Raw genomic sequence first — 26,364 nt, 5'->3', positions numbered from 1 at the left:
CGCTGGTTAGCTTCCAATATGGCGTCCATCTTGTGTCATTAATACACAGTGTGAGTCTGTGTGCTGTGTTTGTAATGTATTTTTTTTAATCGCAAAATGGCCTTACGTGTTAGCATTCTATTAGGTAGCTAATCAATATGGCCACCGGAACCGTGAGCTATGTTATGTTGCCCGTCTATGAGCTATGGTTGACTGGCAAAAATGACAACACAAAACACGTTTTTATAGCTTTACAATTAGTTCCTTCCATCCTCCATTATGACCCCTCGCTTGAGTCCAGTTCATTTGACCTTTTTTCCAGATAAAATTGTGGTACAATCCACTCCATGTTGTTTTCTGCTTGAACTAGGAGCCTGCGAGCCTGCTAGCTTTTCCAACTTCATTTGACCTTTTTGCCGTTTGAGTGACGACAGAAGGGTTCCTCTCACCCCATAGTCCAAAATGGTACGACCCAGTCCATTTTATTAAATCTTTCATTAAAAAATGCAAATAGTAAAGCCCCGTTTTCGTGAATCAGGAAGTGGTCTGCTTTGCTAGCTAACGATTGGGCAAACAGATACAACGCTCCAAAGTTTTGTTTAGATTAATTCCTTTGATGGAGCCCTTCCCTCCTGCCTAAGAATGCAAATGGTTGAGTCCTGTCAGTTTATACCTAACCTCATTCTCCACGAACCAGGGAGTAGCCTGCTATGCTAGCTAACAGACAAGCAAACACAAATATTGTGGGCACACCATCATTTTCTGAATGAATCACAAAGTAGCATTTGAACTACTGGATAAAGAAACATTTTTTAAATATTTCATTTGCTATTTATTTTAATCCCATTCAAGTTTTTGACACAAGCTATCATTGCATGCTTAACTTTTTCATTATCAGCTTCTAAAGCTCTCTCTCCCAAAGGCTTTTTTTTGTTTAACCTTCCTGACTTTGTTTCCCCTTCCTTTTCCTCCCCATTCTCCCCCGTAACCCCCCACTCACGCTTAACCCACCTGTTTAATCTTATCCCAGGCTGCTGCTAGTTGACATTTTATTCCCTTTTTTCGCCACACTAGTCCTGCTGCTACAACCCTTCTCACACACCAGTCACTTTCAATGGGCTTTTTACACACACACTCATTTTTCTATTCCCTCCTCTTCCAACTTCACACCATCTTCTGTTTCTGTGCTTCCCCCCCCCCCCCCCCCACACACACACTATCTCTCCCCAGCACATTTGTACACACCCTCTCTCCTTTCACACACTCCCTCCCAGCTCTACACATTCACTGCCTCCCAGTCCTCATCTGCACTTCGTCCGATCGGCATGCTGCCTCCCACAGCTGAGCCACTTTAGACGCAAAACAACCCCTGCCCCCCCCCCCCTCCAAAGAAAAGACCCTTATGATGCTGACCTGAGAAGATGTGAGGTGAGCCTGCATGGGTAGGAAGTGCCGGCATCTTCCACTCAGCCGTCCATCCGTCACATTTCAGCAAACTTTTTCCGGAAGGAGAGCAGTCTACCCATGTGGGAGGAGGCTCTGTGGACCCGCGGACGCTACCTGCTGGAGAAGAGCGATGGAGGTGAGAGCGGCGAGGGGCCGGACAGCCTCGGGGGAGAGGGCTGCCCGGGCTTCCAAGGGGAGGCGTGCATGGAAGGGGAGAAGCCCCAGGACTGGCTGTACGAGTCCTACTACAGGATGAGCCAGCAGCATCCGCTCATCGTCTTCCTGCTGCTCATCGTCATGGGAACCTGCCTGGCGCTGCTGGTGGTCTTCTTCGCCTCGGGACTGGTGAGTGAGCGTGGCTGCTGGCGCCAGACAGGAAATGTTTTGGCACGCATACTTTTCATTTGGAAGTCTTAGTGGCAACTTTTCACTATTCCTGCCTCCACTTGGTTGCCTTCACCATCGCCAGTTAATTTCATTTTTGTTGGATTGTTTGTTCTTCTTGAAGGTTACTGTTGATGACTTCCAGCTATTTCAAATATTATCAGCAATTTAAAAAATATGTTTCTTACACTTGATTGTTGTGCTTTGAGACTTGCACAAACAAAAAACATGATCATTTATTGTTAAATTATGGAAGTACAACAATGTAACAAATTATTTTTAATGACTAAATAATGTAAAATAAAATATTTGCTGTATGGATTATATAATTATATAATACGTCTAATGTTTTCTTTTCCCCACTTCCGCCGTTTCCCTGTCTGGGGAGCGAGGCTTAGGCTCAGGAATTGCATCCTGACGCAAGCTTAAGCCTGGCCCGGAATCAAACCTGTGCCCTGAAGAGCGCACTACATTGTTTTAATTATTGATTTCTTACTCAGTTATTTATTATTCAGTGATATTTCAGTGACAATAATATGGCTTCTCTCTTTTTGAGCAAGGACGTTTTGAAGGAAAGGCTGTATTGTATATATTTGTAGTATATACTTAATACAGAGCAGAGTAGTGCCCTGCGATTGGCGGGCGATCCGTCCAGGGTGTACCCTAATTTTGCTCAAAGTCAGCTGGGATAGGCTCCAGCATACCCGCAACCCAAATGAGGACAAGCGGCATAGAAAATAGATGGTTAGATGAATGAATATTTATGAATGCAATATTTTTGGAGTTACAGCACAGAAAACTTTATAGCCTTTGACATATATATATTTAACATTATTAGAGCCCACTAGACATGAAATAACACCCCTATAGTCACCTTTACAGTCATATTACCCAATATAGTAGAATTGATAAGAGAGAATACGATATATTAGCATTGGGTGAGCTTCTTGTTGTTTTTTCATTTCCTGTCCTAACTATTGTCTCATCAATGTAACATTACTGAAACCTTGTGACCAAAGTACAATACTACATATCATCACATGTTTTCTTAATGCCTTATATTTTTATTTTAGTTCATTTAGCCTTTTGGGGGGTTTTGAAAATGCTGACTCTAGGCCAGAATCATGTATAATTTGCTTAAATATGCATATTTCTTGACTAAAAGGCTGTAGTCAACCATGAAAATTTTATGATTATTCATTAATATATTTTGTAAAACCACAATATTTGAAGCGCCAAGTGGCAAGAGAAGACTGTAATCGGGCTTGGCAGTCCCCCGAAGGTGTGTGCCAAACTTTGTGGTGATTGGCCGAAACGACTTCAAGTTACAGTGGCTGCTTTGTAGAGTGCACTGTGCTGTGTGAGAAATTTCAAGTCGAGCCGACATCTGGGGTGGAACTTTGGAGTTGAAAATCTGCGCCACCATGTGGTGTATTTGAAAAGAAAAATAACAGCACCGGCAACACAGTTAGTGTGCACGTTTTCACAAATTTGCACCTTTTAGTGTGGAGCCGTTCAGGAGTAGCAGCGATAGCATAGCTTACACAAACACATCCCTTAATTACATTCAGTTCATTAAAAGCCCATTAAAAACAAGAAAACAGCAGCAGCAAAATGTATAAGAATAAAGATACTCTCCAGATGTGGGCAAGCTCTTTGTATGCACATAGCCTACATAGGCGATTCATGTTCTATTGTTTTTCTTTGTAATGTTATTTTTTGTGTTTAATTATATGCGACAACATAAGAGGGTGTGAAGCGCCACTTAAAAATCACAACGGTGGGTTCGCCAAGTGGATCAAGAGCGGGATGAGAGTGCAGTTCAGGGTTGCGCGGGCGGCGGTGCTTTTGTCAAGTGAAGACTATTGTTTGGACCATAAACACACGCCATTGTAAGTGAAGTGCTGCTGTTTTTTGATTTCATAAATGGCACACAAAGGCATGTGTACTTGTTATTATTTATGATCATTTGGTTTCTTCAGCATCATCATGGAGGTATTCTTCCTTTCATTTCGCCATAATCGTTGTGTTCCTGGAAAGCCGCAATCAATCACCTTGCTTGTATTTAAGACCAATCAATAGATTCCATGGCCTCCCCTTGTCAGTCAATTTATTTCCCTTGCACGTGTACAGGGTTACTCATTACTTTTCCAATTTGTTGCCATCCAAAGACATATGCAAGAACCATATGCAAGTGTCGCCAGCCAGGCGTGTATTTTATTGGGACAAAGAAGAATAGCAGGAATAAATGCAGTGGCGCTTTGGAGGGGACGAGGATGTTGTTGTAAGCGTTGGGCTCACCAAAGCAGCACTAAGGCTCCTAAAATGAAGGAACGCCTTTATCTTTCCCAGCAGATTAGAGCTGTGAGTGACTGAATGTGGACTTGATGGTGATGGAGGGTCCTCCGCCCACACTGTACAAAGTCTTGTACGTGTTTGTTACTGTTTGGGTGTGTTTGTCTGAGGAAGTCTCTCGTTTCCTTCTTAAGCTTATCTACAGTTTTCAGGGGGGGTAAAAATGGAATTTAGATTTCTTTAGGTGGGGTTAAGCAAGCTTATTTACACTTGTGGCTTCTATAGCAGACTTCATGGAGATCAATATATGATTCAATACAACGCTGCAACGCTGCATTTTCACCATTGATTATTACAGCACGATGTTGCATTATTGGCTGCGGGTTCATATTTCAAATGGTTTGTGATCATTAGCAAGCTTAAAGATTTTGTTAATATTGATTTACAGCATCCACATATGATTTCATTCCATCTTGGCGACATTTTCATGAACACAGTGAATAAAATGACATTTGTGGCGTCCCCATCCTCTGGAAGACATCCATGTGATCACAGATATCCGAAGCATCTTAGAATCGTACACATGTGCTTGTCAGTCCCCAAAAGGTGTGTACCAAATTTCCATGATAGTTTTGTGTGAGGTATACAGTATAATATATATTTTGTATTTTTATTAGTATTAACATTTCAGCTTCTTCTCCTGACAGTTTGCCTTTTTATTCAATTTTTCCCATTTGTCGTTTTGCTGTATTTCTGTGCCGCTTGCCAATAATGCCGCAAATGGCCCCTGGTCAGCACTTTGGACCCGCCTTGTCCTAGGTTGTCTTCGTTGGTGGTACTATATTTCACTTCTCTGACAATATATGCAATCAACGTCATAGAAAACCAGAACGGTACCCTTACTATGCTAGTTACTGTAACCTGGGACCCCTGCAGCCTAATAATGATGGCATGCCTAGATTTTCACACATTGTGTTCATAATATCATCATTTTGTCTTATTGCCGCGCTTGGAACTGATGTACAAGTCTGATGTCCCAGTTGAAATGATCCCCTGAGGTGGTGCCGGCATAGCATTTGCAGAAAAACAAAAAGCGAGCACTGTCACAAAGACGTTGTTGTCCATTTTGGTGACATTTGGGGACGAAGTCGCTTGAGGATAGTTCATGCAGCCATCAAGACAACACTGGTACTTGATCGTGATGGTCTTTCAACCTCTTGTACGCAATCGTCAACAAAAGCACTCAAGTTAACACAAAGCAGAGTTTGGTATGAGAGTTTGTTTTTAATGTAAAAGCCTGTTCACAAAACCAAAAATTTCAAAAGTGCAAAGATGGCGCCTTCTGACACAGCGCATTTGCTATATTTGTGTGGACTAACTGTGAATAATAATCGCATTAGTCGCACATCTTTTCATCCCATCATGCGGCTGCAGTATAATAGCTGCATAAGGCAGAGTGGGTTAAAAAGGGAGTTAATTGTTCTGGCTGGGAACACAATATATTATAACAGACAGGCAATTTCATCCCTCTCTGCCACACTGGGAAGGAAAATGGCTTTTTAAAAGCTCCTATTGGCTCGAGTGTGAAACATACAAAGTGAACATGTTACCACAAATAGCTGATTTTTTTGTGCAAGCATGCAGCCTTACTTACATCCTTATCAGGGCTCTATTGTGCACTGCTGTGGCGTCGGCCGTCGTGTCCCACAGGACCCCTGTGCCAGACCGTGACTCACACTACCTCAGCTACACTTTATACTCTCTCTTTGGCCCAGGATGCTCTGCTTTTCTCAACAAGCCGGTCCATTCTCAAATGAGTCATTAGAGGCGTACCAGACGTCTCCTTGACCGAGACCTTCTAATTGCAGACATGCAATTGCTTATTTTAAGGGACGATTCAGTGCATTAATTGGACGCATGTGCATGTGTGCCTGTGGGTGTGTGTGTGTGTGTGTGTTGACAGTGTCAAAACGCTGACTTTGACCATGCCAGCGTAGAAGTGATGCTGTAGCACATTCTCTAGGCTCAGACGCTCTGTGTGTTTGCCGATCTGCACGCCGTCTGTTCATCTGTTTGTGTCATATTGTGCCTCCGTCCCTGCGAGGACCGACTGTCCTCGTTAGCATGCAAAGATAGCGAGCGCTGCCCCACTAAAGTATATGGATAAGGCTTTTAGTTCGGCATTGGTTGTCAGGATTAAGGTGAACAAGCTGCGGTGAAAGTGTGTGGAAAGACAATTTAGTGGGATGGAGTTTGAACGCCATCTGTTTTTGAACACCCAATAGGATGTACCGGCATAGTAGCAGCACCCACTAAATTGAAAGAGAACAAAAGTCAAAACATGCCAAATGTAGTACACAGATTTAAAAAAAACTTTTCATTTAATAAAAGCATTTTTCCAAACAGCAGCAAACAGTGCATGTAACATGACTAGCTAAACAGTAGTCTACCAGAAACATATTAATCATCGTCTTAAGTCATCCTCTTCACAATTGGCTCATAATTCCTTCATCACACACCTTGTCGGTCTCTCTCCCGATTTGTTGTTGTCTCTCTCGACGTCACATCTGAGCTGTAGGGCATCTGAAGTCACTCTTGGACGACACAAAAACTTCAGTCATACCTAACACCTGCTCCTTCTTTTGGAATAAGCCAAAGAAAAAGCAGAACACTCGAGCATTTTATGCATGTTGATGAGGCTTCAGGAGGTAAATGAAGCTAGTTTGCATATGGGTCATCTTTGATGGTGAAAGGGAACAAAAATCAAATGAATGTTATGATTGAAAAGCATTCAAATGTAACCTTTGCCATCCTTCTCAGAATACGGAGGACCACCTGACCTTTCTCATCACCGTGCCCACGGCCCTTTTCCTCTTCCTGTCCATCTTCATCCTGGTCTGCATCGAGTCTGTCTTCAAGCGGATGCTCCGACTCTTCTCTCTCCTAATATGGGCGTGTCTGGTCACCATGGGTTACCTGTTCATGTTCTCAGGAGGGATACTCAGTCCCTGGGACCAGGTACGCACACAACAAGAACAATTTCAATACATGACCGATAAGAGCAACAGCACAGCAAAGGCAAGTTGCGATAAAACTGTCAGCTGTCATTATATAGACATCTTTATGCTTCTATTAGACACCTGCCTACTAAATAAGCCCATCACACACGTCATGCTTTTTACGCAGCAGTCTGATGCCACATGTGTGTGTGTTTGTTGACGTAAATAAATTCCACACGTGACAAGTGTTAATTAGGTCTGATGCACGCAGTCAGACACATTTGTCCTCAGTGTCTGACTCCTCCTCGCTCCACGTCTCAGGAATCCTATTTTCTCCATGTAGCGCCTTGTCTCCACGTATTCATCAAATCCCATTCTCTCCCCACCTGCCTCGTCCTCGCGAGTCCCCCACCACCCCGACAGCCCCGCCCTTCCTCTCCTCCCCACATGACAATTCCTTCCTCCCTCCCTCTTAGACGGGGGATATTTTTGTCATCAGCCACCTGTGAGAGCATAATCAATTTGAATTATTAAGCACCCCATAGCTGCTTCATATCTCCCTCTCTCTCTCTCTCTCTCTCTCTCTCTCTCTCTCTCACTCTCTCTCTCACTCTCACTCTCTCTCTCTCTCCCTCTTTCTCTCTCTCTCTCTCTCCCCCACGATCCATTGATATTGCATGAGCAAAAGTATCGGGACACCTGGCCGGCGTGAGAATGTGGAGCGTCCGCTTTTCTGGGAAGCCAAATGTCACTGCCGATCATCCGATTAAAAAAAGAAAAAGGACAGGGAGTGAGGGAGTACAGAAAGTGAAATTGCAGCTCCCTCTCAGCGGTTTGCCAGGATTGTGATGAGTGGAGCCCACAGAGCTAATAACAGCAAAGGTTTGAAGGGGGTGGGGGAGTAAAAGAGAGGTACATAGGCTTCCTGCTTGCTTACCATCCCATACACACACATGCAGACAAGCCTGTCAGACTCAGGAGTCAGAGGAATGCCAGAGTTCGTCATTGTCCACTTGCAAGCCTCCATTGAGATGCGTTAACCTTTTAGCCTGGGCTTTATTCGATTTCTCCAAAGGCCCTGTGTCTCTCTCATGGAAGCGTGACTCCATGTTGTCACAATTACCTGGCCTGATTTTAAATGTAGCCTCACTCCCACGCAAGTTTGGAAAGTACACAGAATCATTAATTGGTTTATGCCGTACCACTGGCAACCCTCTGTTTTGGGTACCATCTACAAAATAATCCATAATGTCCTCTTGTGTGGGTTACTGTGTGGGATCCGTTTTAGACCGTAAGTCCAGTTTTGGTGGAAGTTGGACCTTATATTTAAATTAAATTAATTTTTGTTGAGGGTGCTACCTGCAATGTGATCCATACCCTGTGATGTTCTGAGTTGTTGTAAGGTTCTCCATTGTTGTTCTTTTAAATACCAAATTTACCATCCCAAGCATGCCACTTTGTGGAAACAGGGTTTTAGTAAGGGAATTCTTTCCCACATCATTCTGTGTTTGCATATCCCTGTTGTGGAGGTAGGAGAGCAGTTCTGAATGAATGAAACCTCAGCCCGGGTTTGTGTGATCAGAGGAGTTGAGAGCGGAGGCGGTAGTAATCAAGGCAGCTGAAGCCAGGTGATGGCTGCTGCAGCTCCCATCTCGAGGTGTTTGAGGGAGTATTAGCATTCAGGTCGGGTGTGCGGCAGAGATGAAGTACGCCTGGCTAGCCAGCGCGGCTGACGGAGGCAGGTGACGCACCTGAAATTGGCCTGCCAATGTCAATTCCACTGAAATGACTGGACACCACACTCTCAATCTGCAGGAACCCCCCCACCACCCAACCCCCCACCCCAAACACCACCGCTGCTCTCATGTCAGCCTTCTCAGCGGTGCCGGTTCCCTTGGTAACAAAGTCTGAGCCTGCACGTAACACCGTTTTCTCTCGATATGTGTTGGAGAAGCAATTCAGTCAATCAAACACTTATCTTTGGTATCGGAGGATTGATAAAACACAACACAGTCAAAGTAGGAGCAATCACTTCTACTCCCTTTCAGAGACAAAAATACTTCAGAGAGATGCAACAACGGGGGTCCTGCCCTGTCGCTCTTCAGCAAGACTCTTTTTTTTCTGAGTTGCTGAAAGACACAGGAAAGCAACAGACAGGCAGGAAGGTCAGAGTTCATCTGGTGTGCACAGTTGAAACTGTCATGTTTGGGTGTGCAACCAGCACAACAGGAAGTGTCGAGGTCACGACAGAGGAAGTCGGCAAGGACGATGTCACAAGTCACACTTTCATAGCACGCCCCAAATATTTACACAATCTGAGAGTGGATGCAACAATTATTTCAGAAATGTATTTAGTTTAATTTAAGACATTTGATAATAATTATCCTGATGATTTATTGACTTGATTTGTATTGTAGATCTACGTATTTGATATGTATTGCTTTGTATTAATTTTAGACTGAATTTATCAATTAATCGATCTCTCTATTCTCAGGTCTCCTTCTTCCTCTTCATCGTGTTTGTGGTGTACACCATGCTGCCCTTCTCCATGAGAGCGGCCATTATCGCCAGTGCCATCACCTGCTTGTCACACACCGTCACCCTCAGCGTCTGCTTGGCCTCGGCCGCCGCTGACTTGGAGCCTCTGGTCTGGCAGGTGAGATGCTAATTGCACACGTTGACCCTCCTCGTGCAGGTCAATTGGAGATGATGTGATTATAAAGGCCATTTTCAGTTGAACGTGTTTGCAAGACTGAGGATGAAGTCAGGACTCTAAACCACACCTTAATTGAATAATTAATGAGTGTGACATTTTGGACTGTACATATTGTGCAGCTTCAGGCACTTTGTATAACATAGTTGCAAATTACGTCTGCTTCAGCTCCGCCACAGACAAAGGGCGTGCGGGTAAATGGTGTAATTGTCCCTATAAATACACGACATGCCACATAAAGGATCTGAAGTTAGACGTCATGCACGGAAAGACTTGCACAATGATGCTCACACACTCACAATAAAACATGTCCAAAGAAGCCTTTGGGTAGAGAAGCAAAAGACAAGCTATTGATATGCAAGGCCACATTTTAAAGAGCCTGAGGTTGACACAGTGGTGGAAAAGCACGGCTGAAGTGCACGCTCTTATCTGGTTTTACAAGGTAATAATGTAGGCGTAAATGGCAGGCGCTCGATAGCGGGAAAACACGCGTCACCTTCGTACGCATTTTTAAATGCCATGTTCTCCATGTGGGCAATATACTGGATGCAGATCCTCGCCAATGTGATCATCTTCACCTGTGGCAATCTCGCGGGGGCGTACCACAAGCACCTGATGGACCTGGCCCTCAGGCAGACCTACCAGGACACTTGTAACTGCATCAAGTCCCCCATTAAACTGGAATTTGAGAAGCACCAACAGGTAAAAAAACACACTTCTCCATGCTGTCTTACACATATACTTTAGAGTAGTATAGATTCTGCCACTATTGTGTTCAAAGTGTCATTAAATACTCTTGGGCATGGGCTCCACCAGATGCACAGGTTGTTAGTGAAATCCTCTTCCATCCTCCATGATGATCGCCGGTGGATGTTAGACACGTTGCGCACCTGTGCGGCCACACAGCTGCTCATTTGGGTTCAAATCTGGAGATGTACTTGGTCGCTCCATCAACTTCACCTCCTCAGCGTGTCAGCTCGAGTCTGGGCTCGTGATGATGTTACAAAACTACCATGCAGCCCAGTTTTTCCCAACAATTCAGAATCTCATAATACATGTTTTCCCCTCAATGAACCGCAGCTCCACATTACTGGCAGCACTCACATCTTATTGCTATCATGCTATTTCTGTGTGTTGTGTATACTGCTACACAGGCTCCCATGTACTGTACACTGACCACTCTAAAGTCTATCCAAGTTTCATCCCCAAGAAGACATAATGAAACGGCGACTGAAATGTGTGTGTGTGTGGGGGGGGGTACTGTTTTAATTCTAACCCATTCTGCTTCATTTCTAAAATATTTCACAGCTCCCGGCTGCTGAGTTGGCAACACATAGTCTGTGCATTATGCAGTGACATTTGCTTGACATTAATATCTTGACATTCGCCATTCATTTCAGCCCGGGAAATAACAAATAACAGCTTGGATTATAAATTGAGTCTTCAGTCAATTGGGATTAGCTATGAATATTTGTATGAATGCTGTTTGAGTATTTATCTGTCGGGGTGACGATAATCGGTCGTGAATATTGCAAATGAATGAATGAAATCAGTGAAGGAGGTGAGCCCTGAGACTGAATAAATACCACTTGGCTTCATTTATCAAACGTGTTGGGCACTCAGCGGAGTGGAGTGGAGCAGGGTGCTGAAGTTTTCTATTTTTGGTGCAGCCCAGCGCCCCACGACCTCTCCATCTTGTTAATTTTCTGCTGTGTTTTAGGAAATGAGTCCACAGTGTGTGAACAGTGTAATGACCCTCTGTGCTCTGAGCTGCATTTATGAGTCACACCCCCTCAGGCGGCTACTCCGTCTCTGTAACACACACACACACTCCCACACGTGTTGGAAAATCAGCCTGAAACACCTAATGTGCATGGAAAAAAATAGCGCTTTTAGTGATTACACAATAGGTATGAGGCAGCGTCCCCCTCCCAAAAAAGTGCAAAGTGGGGTGTTGGATGCCTGTAATTTAGCTAAGCTTGTCCAAACTGTAAAACACAATCATGTGATATGCTTTCCTTTCCTTACTCACTGTTCCTCTCTTCCTCTCCAGGAGCGTTTGCTCTTGTCTCTGCTACCGTCTCACATCGCCCGAGTCATGAAAGCCGAGATCATCCAGCGTCTCCAGGGACCAAACTTTGGTCGAACGGAGAGCACCAACAACTTCCACAACCTCTACGTGCAGCGGCACACCAACGTCAGGTGACTTTCTTTTCGTCACGTTCTACCTCCCCCTCGTTGCTCATCCTCAACCTCCTCTCATCTTCTATGGTGTCGTTTATTTCTTCTCTTTCTGCCTCTCTTCCCTGCACTCCCCGCATCCAATCTTCTTATTTCTATTGTTGGCGTGGGCAATTTCAATTCAGAGTTAATCCGTCTCCGTTGTACTCTGAGGTCACTTTGTAAAATGACACCCCCCTACCTCCTCATCACCGGTCGATGCAAGAAAGCCGAGCAGAGTACAGTAATTTGTTTGGGCTTATCACGAGTGGCACTCCAAGGAATGTCCTCTAGAAAGCTGATGTCCAAAACAATAAGACAATATCCTGAAGTGGTCTTCAAGTCAGGTTAGACGTACAGTGTCTTGGGGATAAAAAAAAACATTCAAAACAGCCTTTTACAACCACAGTTGCATAAGGCATGGCAGTTGTAATGTGATAATTTGAGGCTACATGAGTGCGACCTGCACTGGGGACCTGCGGTTCATTGAGGGGAAACATTAATTTTAGATGTTATTGTGATGTTCTGAATCAGAAACTTGTTAACTTTGGTGTTTATTCTTGCAGTATTCTGTACGCTGATATCGTGGGCTTCACCAGGCTGGCCAGCGACTGTGCTCCAGGGGAGCTTGTACACATGCTGAATGAACTCTTTGGCAAGTTTGATCAGATAGCAAAGGTAAAGTCATATAAATCATGCTCGCCAATCCCTATGGATCTTTGCACTATTTTTCTCAATTTTTTTTCTTGATGAACACAGTCATTGAGATGGGTAGGTATTCTTTCATACAAAATAGAGGCCACCACATACATTTTAAATTATGTTCTGGCAATGCAGGCCATTTTTAAAAACTAGCTGTAAACCAAGAAAAAAACACAAATGGCCCCCAGGTCAGACATTGTACACCACTGATTGATGTACAAATCAAGTTTTACCCAAAGTGAACATATGTATATATTTCTGTTAAATCTTGTCAGATCAGGTTTTCATGTATTTCAGAATTAAAAGGAAGTAGAAATGTTCTCCAAAGGCACATCACATTTACTATGTTGCTCCCCATGTGCCCTTGTTAGGAAATAAAACCCCAGTAAGGCAAGAAGTTCTGTGTTTCTGTTCCTGTGAGAACAATCTGGGTAATTATAAATAACAAGGAGAATGTCTGTCTTGCGCTGTCCATCAAATGAAGGTCAATCAATAAATCTTCACCCTGTCCTGCGGTCTTTCTCGGACCCCCGAAGACTCGAAGTTTGGCAGCGTATCCGCTGGTTCTTGTGGCTCTTTTTTACTCTCAAGTCCGGCTTTGTGCCCGCTGGTGGACGGAGCTGTGCTGTTATATAAAACCAGTCCAGCCACGAGCTGTTACACATCCCACATGTGGAACGCGGACTAATGTGTTATGTGAGTGGGTGCATGATGTTGGCCTTGATGCTGTACTTGTGTCCAGAGGAGGAGAAAAATAATCGACATTTACTGTATCTCGAACAAACCATTCTTACATATTCTCTCTCTCCTCTAGGAAAACGAATGCATGCGAATTAAGATCCTGGGAGATTGTTATTATTGTGTGTCGGGCCTGCCGGAATCACTGCCTCACCACGCCAGGAACTGTGTGAAGATGGGCCTGGATATGTGTGAGGCCATCAAGTAAAATACCAAATCTCTCTCTCATCAGTTTCTCTCTCTCTCTCGCTTCCTCTCTGACACACACACACACACACACAAACACACACAAACACATGCTCGTCAGAGTAGGAAGAAAGCCAAAGTTAGTTTTAGCTGTGTTTGAACTCTCCAGTAAACAAAATGTGAATACATTATGATAAGCCTCACTGCTCTAAACAATTTCAAACAACTTAGAAAACATTCTGTGGCATTCACGCACACACACACACATACACACACACAAAGAAGTGTTTTTGACCACAATCTGATTACCCAAATCATGCATTACATACAACACAAAATGCTTGGGAAAACATGCAAGCATGCAAAAGTTTTATAACGATCAGACAATTGATCACTGATTTATGGCAAATTGCTCAGCCGGTTTTGCTTAATGGCGGCCATGTTTTTCCCAATTGATCTTGCTCAAATTCTACATGCATGTGCTTGTCGGTCTCCTACAGATGTGTATTAAATTTCGTGGCGGTTTGGCAAAACATCCTAAAGTTATAGTAGGTGTTTGGGGAGCTGTGGCTCACAGGCGTTCAATAACAGCGCCATCACCATCTGTGGGAAAAGCAATAGCACTGGCAACACAATTGCAGGTGCATGTTTTGGGAAATGTTCACCCTTTTGTGTTTAGTGGCTCATGAGTAGAAGACTTTTCACATGACTTTAAATGAAATGCGTCAATCATGAAGTTGAACTGTCCCTTTAAATGTGTTTCTTGCTTTCTACAGGAAGGTTCGAGACGCCACAGGCGTTGACATTAACATGCGCGTCGGCGTTCACTCTGGGAACGTCCTGTGTGGTGTGATCGGCCTCCGCAAGTGGCAATATGATGTATGGTCACATGACGTGACACTAGCCAATCACATGGAGGCGGGAGGTGTGCCAGGGTGAGGCGCTTAGGCATATGGAAGAACTTGGTTCTGTAGTTAAACACAGACATGCTACCATTATACACCCAGTGCCAGCCTATTGTCTCACTGGGCCCCGCTGTCAGGAGTTTGAAAAATATCAGCTGGAATAGCATTGGCATCACCATCCATCATTGTTTTAAGGAAAACAATACCACAACATGTGCTTACATAAGCTAGAAATTACAATTCTATGCGAGCTAAAGTGTGCTTTCTCTTCCACAGGAGGGTCCACATCTCATCAGTCACTCTGGAGCATTTGAAGGGCTCCTATAAGGTGGAGCCTGGAGACGGACAGAGTCGAGATTCTTACTTGAAAGAACATGGAGTGGTTACCTACCTGGTCGTCAACCCCAAGGTAGGATCTCTGCAGGTGTCATCAACTGGATGTCTCTAACCTAACCTGACCTGACCTGAGCTGCTGGGGACAACAATACCCAATTCTTATTGCATATCATCTCCTTACATAATGTGACGAGCCTTCTACTTTGCACTCCTTCATTCACATTTATGAGGATCGCCTTTCAATATCCTGTCAGATATTACCAAAAAAGGCCGGGGGTGTTTGATGACATTTTCAAGAAGCTCTGAATGGATAAAGGCTATATATGCGGGGCACTGGCTGTCAGGATGTGTCGTCTCCACAGTCATTGTTATCGAATGTCACTGTCAATGCGCCCTGCTGGCATTAGCGCAACCATTTCCATTCCTATAGGAATGTGTTTCATAGTAGGCCTGTCACACCAACCATTTATCTTCTGTCAAAATAAACCACCAGGGACCATCCAGGAAGGCTTCTCTGATTCTATTATTAAGTAGGCCAAACTAAACCACAAGGCTTTAATTTTTATCTTTATAGGACTTTTTGTATGGCAGTTGAGCTCTCTGTCACAAACAGCAGGTGAAGGACAGGGAGATGCGACAGGAGCATAGAAAAAGCCAGATACAGAGAAGAATATAACGGGTGCCAGCCAATATGGATGCGTGGAGGTAAGGCGGTAAAACCTCGCTCCCTGACACCTTAGGAGTCGCGATTGAGTTGACATCTCCGGCTTTTTAGGCTCATTATGAAGACCCTGGTTTGAGAACGAGGGGCTGGTAGGACCAGTAGGGTTACACAAGCAATTTCAGGATTTTGTAGTGTATATACATTGATTTTTCCACTGATTTTCTACTTTGTTTTAATCTTTTTAATCAATCTTTTTGTGCGTTTTTTGTTGTTCAGACTGAGAGACACAGCCCACTGCTGGGTTTGCGCTCTCGCCCGTCGTTGGATGGCGGCAAGATGAGGGCGTCGGTGAGGATGACTCGCTACCTGGAGTCCTGGGGGGCCGCCAAGCCATTCGCCAACCTCCACCACCGTGACAGCATGAGCACAGACAACGGCAAGATCACCACTACCGTCAGTACAGTGCGGCCCACCGCCACTATTAAATACCGTAAATGCTCTAATGAACGCCCCATACTAATTGTCATTAACATCTGTGGCTGTAGGAAACCTCCTGATGTTTTTATTCCAATTCATATAAATAAAGGGCCCGGCTATAATTTGAGCATTTATGATACTCTGTATAAGACTGATTCAGATGTTAGCAGTGAACGTTTTATTCCTGTTGTCAGGATGTTCCGATGGGGCACTACCACTTTCAGCGACGGGAGAGGTGAGCTACAATATTCGGTGCTCTCTTTTCAGTTTCTACGTCAAACCGAGCCCCCCCTTTTTTTTCCAGGTCCAAGTCCCAGCGCAGGAGGTTTGAGGAAGAACTGAATGAGCGGATGATTCGCACCATCGATGGCATCAACTCACAGAAGTAAGCGCCTTCTTACATCATCATCATTTAAAATAAATATCACCCGCTTACCTGCACATTGGCTGCAGCCGAACTCAAAGCAGTCGATTCCAAAATGGGTTTGAAAACTGCATCACTAGACGTTATATAAGCATGTTGATATGCCAACCTGCAGAAGTTTCTGTGCAGTGGCTCTCGTAAGAACTCTTCTGCTCTCCAGACAGTGGCTGAAGTCAGAGGACATCCAGAGGATCTCGTTGTTTTTTCACAACAAAGCTCTGGAGACCGAGGTAAGGCCAGTGCATATAAAACAGCCTTTGTCATTGTTTTCAGCGGGAGCCAATCAATTGCAATGCGTTGGTAGCTGTGTAAGTCATGAAAGAGGCTGTTCAGTGTGGCACTCTCTCGTATGTGTGGGACCATATTTGGTCACTGAAATGCAATCGGTTTTGGTTGAACTGTAGAATTTCAATGAGGTCCCCTGGAAATGGTTTGGCCTCATGTTTCACATTTACGTCCCTGTTCACGGTCACATGAATGCAACAGCTGTGCGGAAAATTAAAACCAAAAGAAGCAATTGATGTTGAATCTGTTTTTGGGTGATGTGGCAGATGTGCCCAGTTGTAATTAAATGGACAGAAGAATTGGGAGCGAAATTGTCACAGAACTCAAGCGATGTATGCGAATATGACCCAGTTTAAGAAACAGTCGTAATAGCATAATAATAATAATACATGAGATTTTACATTCATTGATAGAGTTTTTAAGTATCGTACATGAGTCAAGGTCTAGTTTTGCTTCACTTGCCGTCTTCGTTTTATTCAGTCCTTAATTTACAATCTTGGTCTTCTCCCCACAGTACAGATCCACCACCTTACCAGCCTTCAAGTACTACATCACATGTGCCTGCCTCATATTCTCCTGCATATTCATAGTGCAAGTCCTCGTCTTGCCCAAGTGAGTTCACGCCCCATCACCGCCGTCGCCATAGTGTCGCCAAGCTCCAGCTGTGGCAGCAGATTGATGTGAGAAAGCTATTTGACGCCAGTCGACTCATTAAAGAGCATTAGGCAGGATGTTCAAATACAGACCCCAGGATGAAATGACTCCATGCCTGCTGGTGATTATAGATCAGGTGAATCAAAGTGTGGCGGGGCTGTAACGGCACAGGAGAGGGAGTCATGCTAATTTGCTGCCTGGGCGGGCCAAAGGGGTAATTCAGCATCTGAGAGTCTATTGATTTTCTAATTCAGCCCTCCTTCGCTCTTATTTTTTGAAACCTCTGGTCTGTTTGTGGCAGGATGGAGCCGTGACATCATCCACTTTATGACAGACATCCTTAAATCAGGCTCGCTGATGCGTTCAAGTAAATCCATTATAGAAACACAGAGCGCTCCCCAATACATTCTGATAAATGCTTACTTACATCGATTGCAGGACTCAGGCAGAATACATTAGGAATCTTCATTACATTTATTGCTGTGTGTGTTGCAGAACTGCAGTGCTGGGGATATCCTTTGGCTTGGCCTTCTTGCTGTTGGCTCTGATCCTGGTGCTTTGTTTTGCTGGTCACGTTCTGGTGGGTGAGCATGGATTTATCCGCAAAACGCACACAATCGCACTTAAACAGAGAATGTAAAGTGACCACGCTGCTTTTTTCCTGTCTTGTTTGTGGCGCCTCCTGTGGGCTGTGGTTAAAATTTTAACATGCATGTCCGATAAATGCTCAATGACATATGGAGTTAGTTACTAAGACATTGTTTGTGAAACTGTATGTATTATCCTGTATATAATTACAGCTATTAAAATAAGTGAAATAGGAGAGTTCAACATTTATGACATATGTAGCCAAATATATTTGAAGCATCAGTTTGCACTGATATTATAATGATGCATATTTACTTAATATTTTGTTTGTTAAACACTTTTTTCTTGTATATAAGTTTTAGAGGTATAACAGCCTCCAAATTGTCCATAGGTATGAATGTGAGTGTGAATGGTTGTTTATTTATATGTGCCCTGTGATTGGCTGGAGACCAGTCCAGGGTGTACCCTGCTATTTTATCAGATGTCCTGCCATTTTTTACGTGCTGGTTTAATCTTGACCATCTCATTCTCATTATCGCGATTTGGTCGTTTGAAGTTCCAAGCTGGTACCTGTCTTGCATGTTTTATGACCAATCCAAACACCCTCTTCCCCCTTAAGACCTCATCACTCTTCTGGCTGCTTCTCCGAAGAGCCGATAGTCCACCTGTAAGTGGGTCGCTCTCGAATCCACAAATGGTTATCAATAACCTTGGGGTTTGACCTAGATGTCACTATGAATGAGAGTCGAGAGCAGGCGAGAGGGATCGTTTTTAATGGGTTTGCAAAGGGCATTGATTCAACACCTGGCGTGTTTCTCAATAAAAGCAGTGCTCGTTGAGCTTGCAGTAGAAGTAACCGATGCATCGTTGTTGATTTTTATGTGTCCCTAGCAAGGAAGGAAGGGATCGGCGTGCTCTTTCCCCTGGTTGAATACTTCCTCCCGCATCATCGTCACTAACAATCCCTGGCTGCGCCTGGTCCTCACCATGACGACCACCGCTCTGATTCTGGTGATGGCCGTCTTCAACATGGTGAGACATCTTTCACACGCGAGTAAAAGTACAAATCTGAATGACCGATCTCAGCCATTTTCCATAAGCCACCATTTTCCATGATTTTGACAGATTTTTCAAGGCACACAGAATATTGTGTTCTTGGGCTATATAGACGTCGTATCGTATACACCAAAAGAAAGATTAGACGCTGATCAGAAAAAAAAGTTTGTTTCTACTTTTTTCATTGTTTAGTAATCAGCAGTAGAACATAAGTAAGTCCAATAAGTAAGAAAAAAAACGGTGAAAAGATACACAAGCATAACTTTCACTTTGATACAAATTTTGCCAAAATGTCAATGATGCCACAACATTAACAAAATTTTTCTGTTAGTTGTATTTCCACAATGTGCCACAAATGGCCCCGGGACCACAGTTCTTCTGTATGCATCCCTAAGTGAAATGTTGGACATCCTTCTTCCTATAATGTGTCCAGTTAGTGTGTGTTGTATACATACAATAAGTGCAAATAATGACAAAATATTTACTAATATTTGTATACATCAGTCCCTGTACTCATTATTTATTCAAATTGCTTCTAGTTCTTTGTGGAGGAGCCTGGGAGATCCATGCAGGAAGCCTTGCCGTCAGCCGCACCTGAACTGAACATGACCAATGACACCATGCTGGACTTCCAGGTTGAACCCGCAGGAGAAAGGCGGTTTTATCTCCCAGTGAGTTCACCGTAGATTCCATACATGGATAACGTCGAGATGATGTTCTCCACAAAGGGTCATCAGGACACCAAGTTCTCTGTATAGTATGCTGCATTCTTATGCATTATGCATTCAATTCTTATAGTTCAAAGCTTTGGTTTCAATGACTAATGAATTTTAAATATGCACACAAGAGGCCTTCTCCCTTGAATCACGTCTTTGTTGCTTACAAAGTTGCATCCGTGTCAACAGATAGCTTTGATGATTACTTGATTGACAGTTGATTTATAGAGCTATTTTGGTCCATTTCCACTTCAGCATTATTTTTGCTTTCTTTTTATAGCTACTGTATATGAAAGAGCTCTCAGTATCATGCATAGCAGTTCTACACCACTGCAAACTACAAACACCATGAAAGATTTTGTCTGTCTGGTCGTCAGAAAGGCAATCCACTTTGGCATAGATACCGTGTTTGTGTACTTTACAGTACTTTATCTACTGCTGCATCCTGGGCCTCGTGTCGTGCTCTGTGTTCCTGAGGATCAACTACGAGCTCAAGATGGTGGTGATGCTGGTTGCCGTGGTGATCTACAACATCATCATCCTCCAGACGCACGCCTCCCTGTTGGACGGCTTTAGCAAAGCTCTTTACCCCACGGAAACACTGGATAGGTAACATGCAACCGACCCGCGTGCAAAGCCATTACTCAATGATGACATCACTTTTGCATCTAAGTAACTTCCGCACGTAAGTCTGCTCAACGTGATTTTCTCTGGCTGCCTGACTAGACCCGGAGTCCTGAAGGACCTGAAGACAATGGGCTCTGTGTCTCTCTTCATCTTCTTCATCACACTTCTGGTGTTAGCCAGACAGGTCAGCAGTTCTTTGTAGTCCTTTGACATCATCGTAAAGGTATCTAGAGGGGCTGAGGTAACGTCCAACCCAAACTTTCATCAAGTTGCACAGCCCCGGTCGATTAATGGGATGAAAAAGACTGTTGTTCATAGAGTGCATTGTGTATTGCTTGACTGGCAGATCATCTTACTACTAAACGTGCCAGTGTGGCGTGCCTTCCTCCATCTTTGGCGAGGGAAAGATGCTCATCTGACACAGATTTACTTGCGCATGTTTTATTTATCCTTTATTTTGGGCGTACTATCCATCAGCTCTGGCCACAGAGCAGATGTTACAGATGGGGAGGACTCCCTCCAGAGGATCCGTAACCAGAAATGTACGCTCTCTCCGGAGAGCCGCAGTTGGTCCAAACAGCTTTGAATGTCCTCATTTTGGGTCACGATGAACAGATGGGAGGGGGAAGGTTTTGTCTCGGAGACGACAACTTTTTGTTTGTCCTACCTGGAATTGAGGTGAAATACACTGTGGGAAAAGATGACAAACAGCCATTCCGGATGGTGCTAGATTGCTTTTTGTTAGCGTAGCACAGGTGTCTCCAAACCACGGCCCGCGGGCAAAATGAAGCCCGTCATCCATTTTTAACCATATCAAACTGTAAAAATATGATTGACTATGGCCTGCACACAATATGTGCTTAACTGTTTTGTACGTCTTAGATTAAACTCTAGGTGGAGCTAATTAGCACAGTAAGCTTATGTTTCCATGTCAGTCTGAACAGTACAATTAGGAATTTTTAAAATGCGAGCCATATCTTATTTGTATGTAGATACAAATCTCATATGTATCCACCATGTGTATGTCATGGGTGTGTTTTACTGGGATGGGTCCTCGTAGGTGTAGACAACAGTGTCATTCAGAAATTATTTTTAAATTCTGTCAGTGACACGGCTCACGTCAATGTCCCAGCACTCCTGGCTCCGACATCCACCCACATGTTCCTCGGAACAGACGTCGCAGCCAGTTTCATTATGAACTCCTAAATCAAAGGTTGACTCCGGTTGCACAAAAATCCTGACATGAGAATCCTGTGATTGTATTTTCTTCATTGATGACGAAGGCTTGTAAAGCTTGATGCTCCATGAATGCCCCCCCCCCCTTGTGACAAATAGACCCCAACATGCATTGCGGGCCCCTACGCACAGCACGTGTTGTGTGTCTAGCAAGTTAATTACCGTAGTTACCAAGGTAAAGCATAAATAAAAAAAGAAATAAAGGGCTGTCAATCGACCCATTATTGATTGCCCCAGTGGGAAAACTCCTGGTACTCCCGATGGCCAATCTGCCCGTGTTGGACAAATGGTCGATGCCTTACGGACAGTTGGTTAACTTAGACCGCTAAGTTCCACCTTCTTCACAACACATGGATTGTGCTTGTCAGTCCCCAGTCAAGTTACAGTGGATCTTTTGTCGAGCACATTGAGCTGTGTGAGAAATTTCAAGTCAATCCATTGACAAGGTCACAATTTGGGGTTTACTAACCGCGTCATCATGTGGTGTATTTTTGTAACACCGTCGGGGTGCATGTTTTGACAAATGTGCGTGTAGCGGTTCAGAGGTAGTAGAGTGACTTCATGGGCTGTCATCATTTTTTCACTGTTTATAGCGATATATGAAACTGGCGCCATTCGCCAAACCCAAGGGAAAAATATGCTCTGCTCACATATATCATGTTGGCTTTTAACACACACACACACACACACTGCGGAGACCTGCCCACAGGTAGCCTGGAGCTCTCTGAGATGTGAGGAAAATGATGGTGGGGGTTGAGGAACCCAGCACAAACACTCCAGAGAGGTTTTGATCCGGATAGGCGACGCTTGCTGACATACACAAATGTGTTCAAAACTCCCCCAAGCATGAAGGAGACCAAGAAATCTTTGCTGTCTTTTATGCAAAATAGTTTCCGTTTCCATGAGCAGTGAAAGCGGCGCCTCTGTATCCTTTCTCTTTGGGGCGTTGGTTTTAATCATGAATATTTATTTCCATCCTGGTGTGTAGCTGTTTGGGAATGACGCAGGTGTCTCTTTACTCTGTGTCCTCCTGTAACAGAATGAATATTACTGTAGGTTGGACTTCCTGTGGAGGGACAAGTTCAAGCGGGAGTGTGAGGAGATTGAAACCATGGAGAACCTCAACAGGGTCCTACTGGAGAACGTGCTGCCCGCCCACGTGGCCGAACACTTCCTGGGACGCAACTGGAAGAACGAGGTCTTCTTCTATGAGGTCTTCTTCTCGATTGAAAACACCCATGTCTTACCTTCCGATCTGTCATCAGGATCTTTACCACCAGTCGTACGACTCCGTGTGCGTGATGTTCGCTTCCATCCCGGACTTCAAAGAGTTCTACACCGAATCGGACGTCAACAAGGAAGGACTGGAATGCCTCCGTCTTCTCAATGAGATCATAGCAGATTTTGACGAAGTAACCTGGCAACTGCTGTGACTTCCTGTTTCTGTTCATGTCACGTAACACCCTTTGCTCCCCCTCGCCGTCTGTCCTTGCCAGTTGCTGTCCAAGCCAAAGTTCAGTGGAGTGGAGAAGATTAAGACCATCGGGAGCACCTACATGGCGGCCACCGGACTCAACGTGACACCAGGACCAGAGTGCACACAGGTGTTTTTTTTTACACACATGCACATGGAAAATGATAGCTTCACACATGGATGTATGGCTCAAATCACTTTGGAAGGCCCCCCACTCTCCAATCAAATAAAATAAGATCCAAACTATAAACTGTATAAATAAATAAAATTAACTGGGGAATACTGGGAATAAGGCTGCGCGGCGGTCGTGTGACCTCACAGCTAGGAGACCCGGGTTCAATTCCACCCTCGGCCATCTCTGTGTGGAGTTTGCATGTTCTCCCCGTGCATGCGTGGGTTTTCTCCGGGTACTCCGGTTTCCTCCCACATTCCACAAACATGCTAGGTTAATTGGCGACTCCAAATTGTCCATAGGTATGAATGTGAGTGTGAATGGTTGTTTGTCTATATGTGCCCTGTGATTGGCTGGCCACCAGTCCAGGGTGTACCCTGCTTCTCGCCCGAAGACAGCTGGGATAGGCTCCAGCACCCCCCGCAACCCTCGTGAGGATAAGCGGTGGAAAATGAATGAATGAATGAATGAATACTTGGAATAAATCTTGATATCCGGTTGGTGCTGTACTGTAAAAGTCCCTTTATTGTATTGTATTTCTTATATTTTGTATCCCCATAGGAACATGACAGGCAGTACATGCACATAGGCACCATGGTGGAGTTTGCCTTTGCACTAGTTGGCAAGTTAGACGTCATCAACAAACATTCCTTCAATGACTTCCGACTGAGAATCGGTGAGGACTCTTTGTCCGTGCATTTTCCATTTCCTCAAATCTGACTTGTGTGGTTTTTTTTTCTTGAGGGATAAATCACGGACCAGTCATTGCGGGGGTCATCGGGGCCCAGAAGCCTCAGTACGACATCTGGGGGAACAGCGTGAACGTGGCCAGCAGGATGGAGACGACAGGCGTTCTGGGGAAAATCCAGGTTAGGAAAATAAGTGGGTATCACAGACCCCTTCTGGGTGTGGGGTCGTGGTCAACAAGGCAAAAAAATATATTAAAAAGGTAGTTGAAAGTGGGGGTGCACGATTATTATCAGAATTATGACCCATTAATCTGATAACATTAAAAATAGCTCAGATAATGAAACTGAAGCGCTCCTTTTTTGGCCTGTCTATGATGTTAACAACCTGTTGTAACTTCCTCTGACCTCACTTATAAACAAACATTTACTTTCCGAGGAAGACATTTTGCGTGGTAGTTGTACCAAAGGCTCGCAAAAATCACACACCTTATCAGCCGCCTGAAACGCCAGCGCCGCGGCGTTTGGAAAGTACAAAAGGTTTTCCATAGACCTCTGTGGCGTCACACCGGCTGCTCGGAGCGTGTGCCTGAATACAGTGCACCTTCCTGGGCACATCAGGTGCTTTCCTCCACTCTATACTCTGGTTCTCCGGATAGTAGTGCTGTCGTAGTAGTAATGCCATGATGTTTGATTAGCAGGTACAGTTTGTTCAAGTCCTTCTTAAATCCAGGTGCTGTTTAACTACAGTTAAATCTCAATTTAAAGGGTAGATATAAAAAATGATTGGTACCTTATCGATTCAGTTTGAGACAAAGATAAGGTACATCTCCTGTTCCGTGCCTGCTTTGCCGTCCATCCAGGTGACAGAGGAGACCAGTGAGATCTTATCCATGCTGGGCTATATGTGCTCGTGTCGAGGCATCATCAACGTGAAGGGCAAAGGGGAGCTGAAGACCTACTTTGTTCACACCGAGATGACCCGATCGCTGTCACAAGGGACCGTCATGCCTTGAGAGAAAAATAAAAACAGACTCAAGTGTGGATACACAAAAGTGGCATCAGCACTGATTGGTCATGCTCTGTATGTTGAAGTCGTTACCAGAGGCCACATCGGACTGTGAAGACACACAGTAAACCCCAGCCAGGCGGACACCGGATCTTGCTCTGTGGGTGTTTTTTTTTCACCTCTCAAGTGTAAAAGACCTGCTGAGGAGTGTCGAGTGCCTAACCAGAGAGTTGTTGGCTAAATGGCTGCAGCTCTCAAGGAGCGCAGTCAAGCGTTTGTACAGAAGTGCACAGCTAATTAGCCGAGTCAGTCTTGCAGTGCTTCGGAGCAGACTGTAGATATACACTATATGGGCAAAAGTAAGGAGACGCACTTCTTTATCCTTTTTCTATCTAACTTCACATCATTAAGGCGAGCGAATGAGATGGAGCCGGGATACACCCTGGAGCCGATGCCAGCCAACCACGGGGCACATACAGTATAGATAAAAGAGTCTCCGATTTAGCTGAACATGCATGGGAGAAACACAGAGATGTTCCAACAGAGATTCAAACCCAAATCTTCAGTCTGTGAGGCAGACATGTTAACCACTATCTAAGACATTTTCATCGAAGCAGGACGTTTTGGACTATGAAGACACAGTTGGGTGAATTTGCTATGGAAGAGCTGACTTTGTGTGTCCAGCATCACAATTGCTCTGTCAAGCCGTATTTGGTACTGCAGATGACAACGGTGACAGTATCTGCAAGGACAATGGTGCAGTGCATTGGCCGTAATTTCAGCCTGCTTTAATTCATTTTGGAATGTAATTTATTTACTGAAATGCATTACATTTACTCGACTAAGCTGCTGGACACGTCTTTGTCGCAATAAGTTCAATTTCTGGTTCTATGGTTATCATCACACTTTTTCCTCTTTGCAATCAGGGGCGATCCTGACAGAAGGATCGGGTTCTGTGCGGAAATTGTGCTGCTTTTGGCGTGTTTGACATCGGAGGTTTCACAAATGCACAAATAGGTGAGAACCAACTGTTTTCTCTCGTCCTGTTTCCCCCCTCAATACTTTTGTCTATATCCTGTATATGCATATATACATATATACAGTATATTTGCCTAGTTGGCGCTGTGGGACACTTTGCTCCTGTTTATTCCAAGCAGATGTTGAAATAAGAGTGACAAAGGACAGTTAGTGCCAACAACTACCTAGCTTGATTGGTAGTTTTGAATGTGAATTGTATTAATAGAAGCTTTTAGAGCAGCATTCCACTGGAGAGCAGATGGATCAAGTCGATGATTGCTTTCTACCTGGAAACTAGCCAACTGCAGTATGTGTTTAAATGTGCCCCTTGCTACCATCCTTTTTGCTATTCATTAAACATTCGTATATAACTTGA

General features: G+C 44.3%; 1 protein-coding gene across 2 annotated transcripts; it reads left to right on the top strand.

Annotated features, from left to right (window-relative positions):
• Positions 1-1,207: 1,207 nt before the first annotated feature.
• adcy2b (adenylate cyclase 2b (brain)) lies at positions 1,208-26,364 on the top strand. Of its 2 annotated transcripts, none has more exons than XM_058046404.1 (25): positions 1,208-1,770; positions 6,925-7,122; positions 9,598-9,759; positions 10,369-10,518; positions 11,870-12,018; positions 12,603-12,714; positions 13,553-13,680; positions 14,439-14,597; positions 14,844-14,976; positions 15,844-16,020; positions 16,239-16,279; positions 16,349-16,429; positions 16,629-16,698; positions 17,268-17,365; positions 17,903-17,987; positions 18,887-19,027; positions 19,591-19,722; positions 20,192-20,376; positions 20,494-20,578; positions 22,670-22,828; positions 22,896-23,042; positions 23,127-23,234; positions 23,838-23,952; positions 24,021-24,158; positions 24,826-24,992. In XM_058046404.1, exons 1-25 carry the CDS (start codon positions 1,504-1,506, stop codon positions 24,843-24,845), a joined length of 3,240 nt encoding a protein of 1,079 aa, XP_057902387.1. In that variant the 5' UTR covers positions 1,208-1,503; the 3' UTR covers positions 24,846-24,992. The 2 variants fall into 2 exon arrangements, with proteins under 2 accessions (XP_057902387.1, XP_057902386.1); XM_058046403.1 differs by having other exon boundaries at positions 1,210-1,770; positions 24,021-24,145; positions 24,826-26,364.

This window comes from Doryrhamphus excisus, chromosome 14 (assembly GCF_030265055.1).
Source record: "Doryrhamphus excisus isolate RoL2022-K1 chromosome 14, RoL_Dexc_1.0, whole genome shotgun sequence".
NCBI lineage: Eukaryota > Metazoa > Chordata > Actinopteri > Syngnathiformes > Syngnathidae > Doryrhamphus > Doryrhamphus excisus.
Note: the sequence above shows the minus strand (reverse complement) of the source record. Positions and strands in the feature narration are given on the sequence as shown.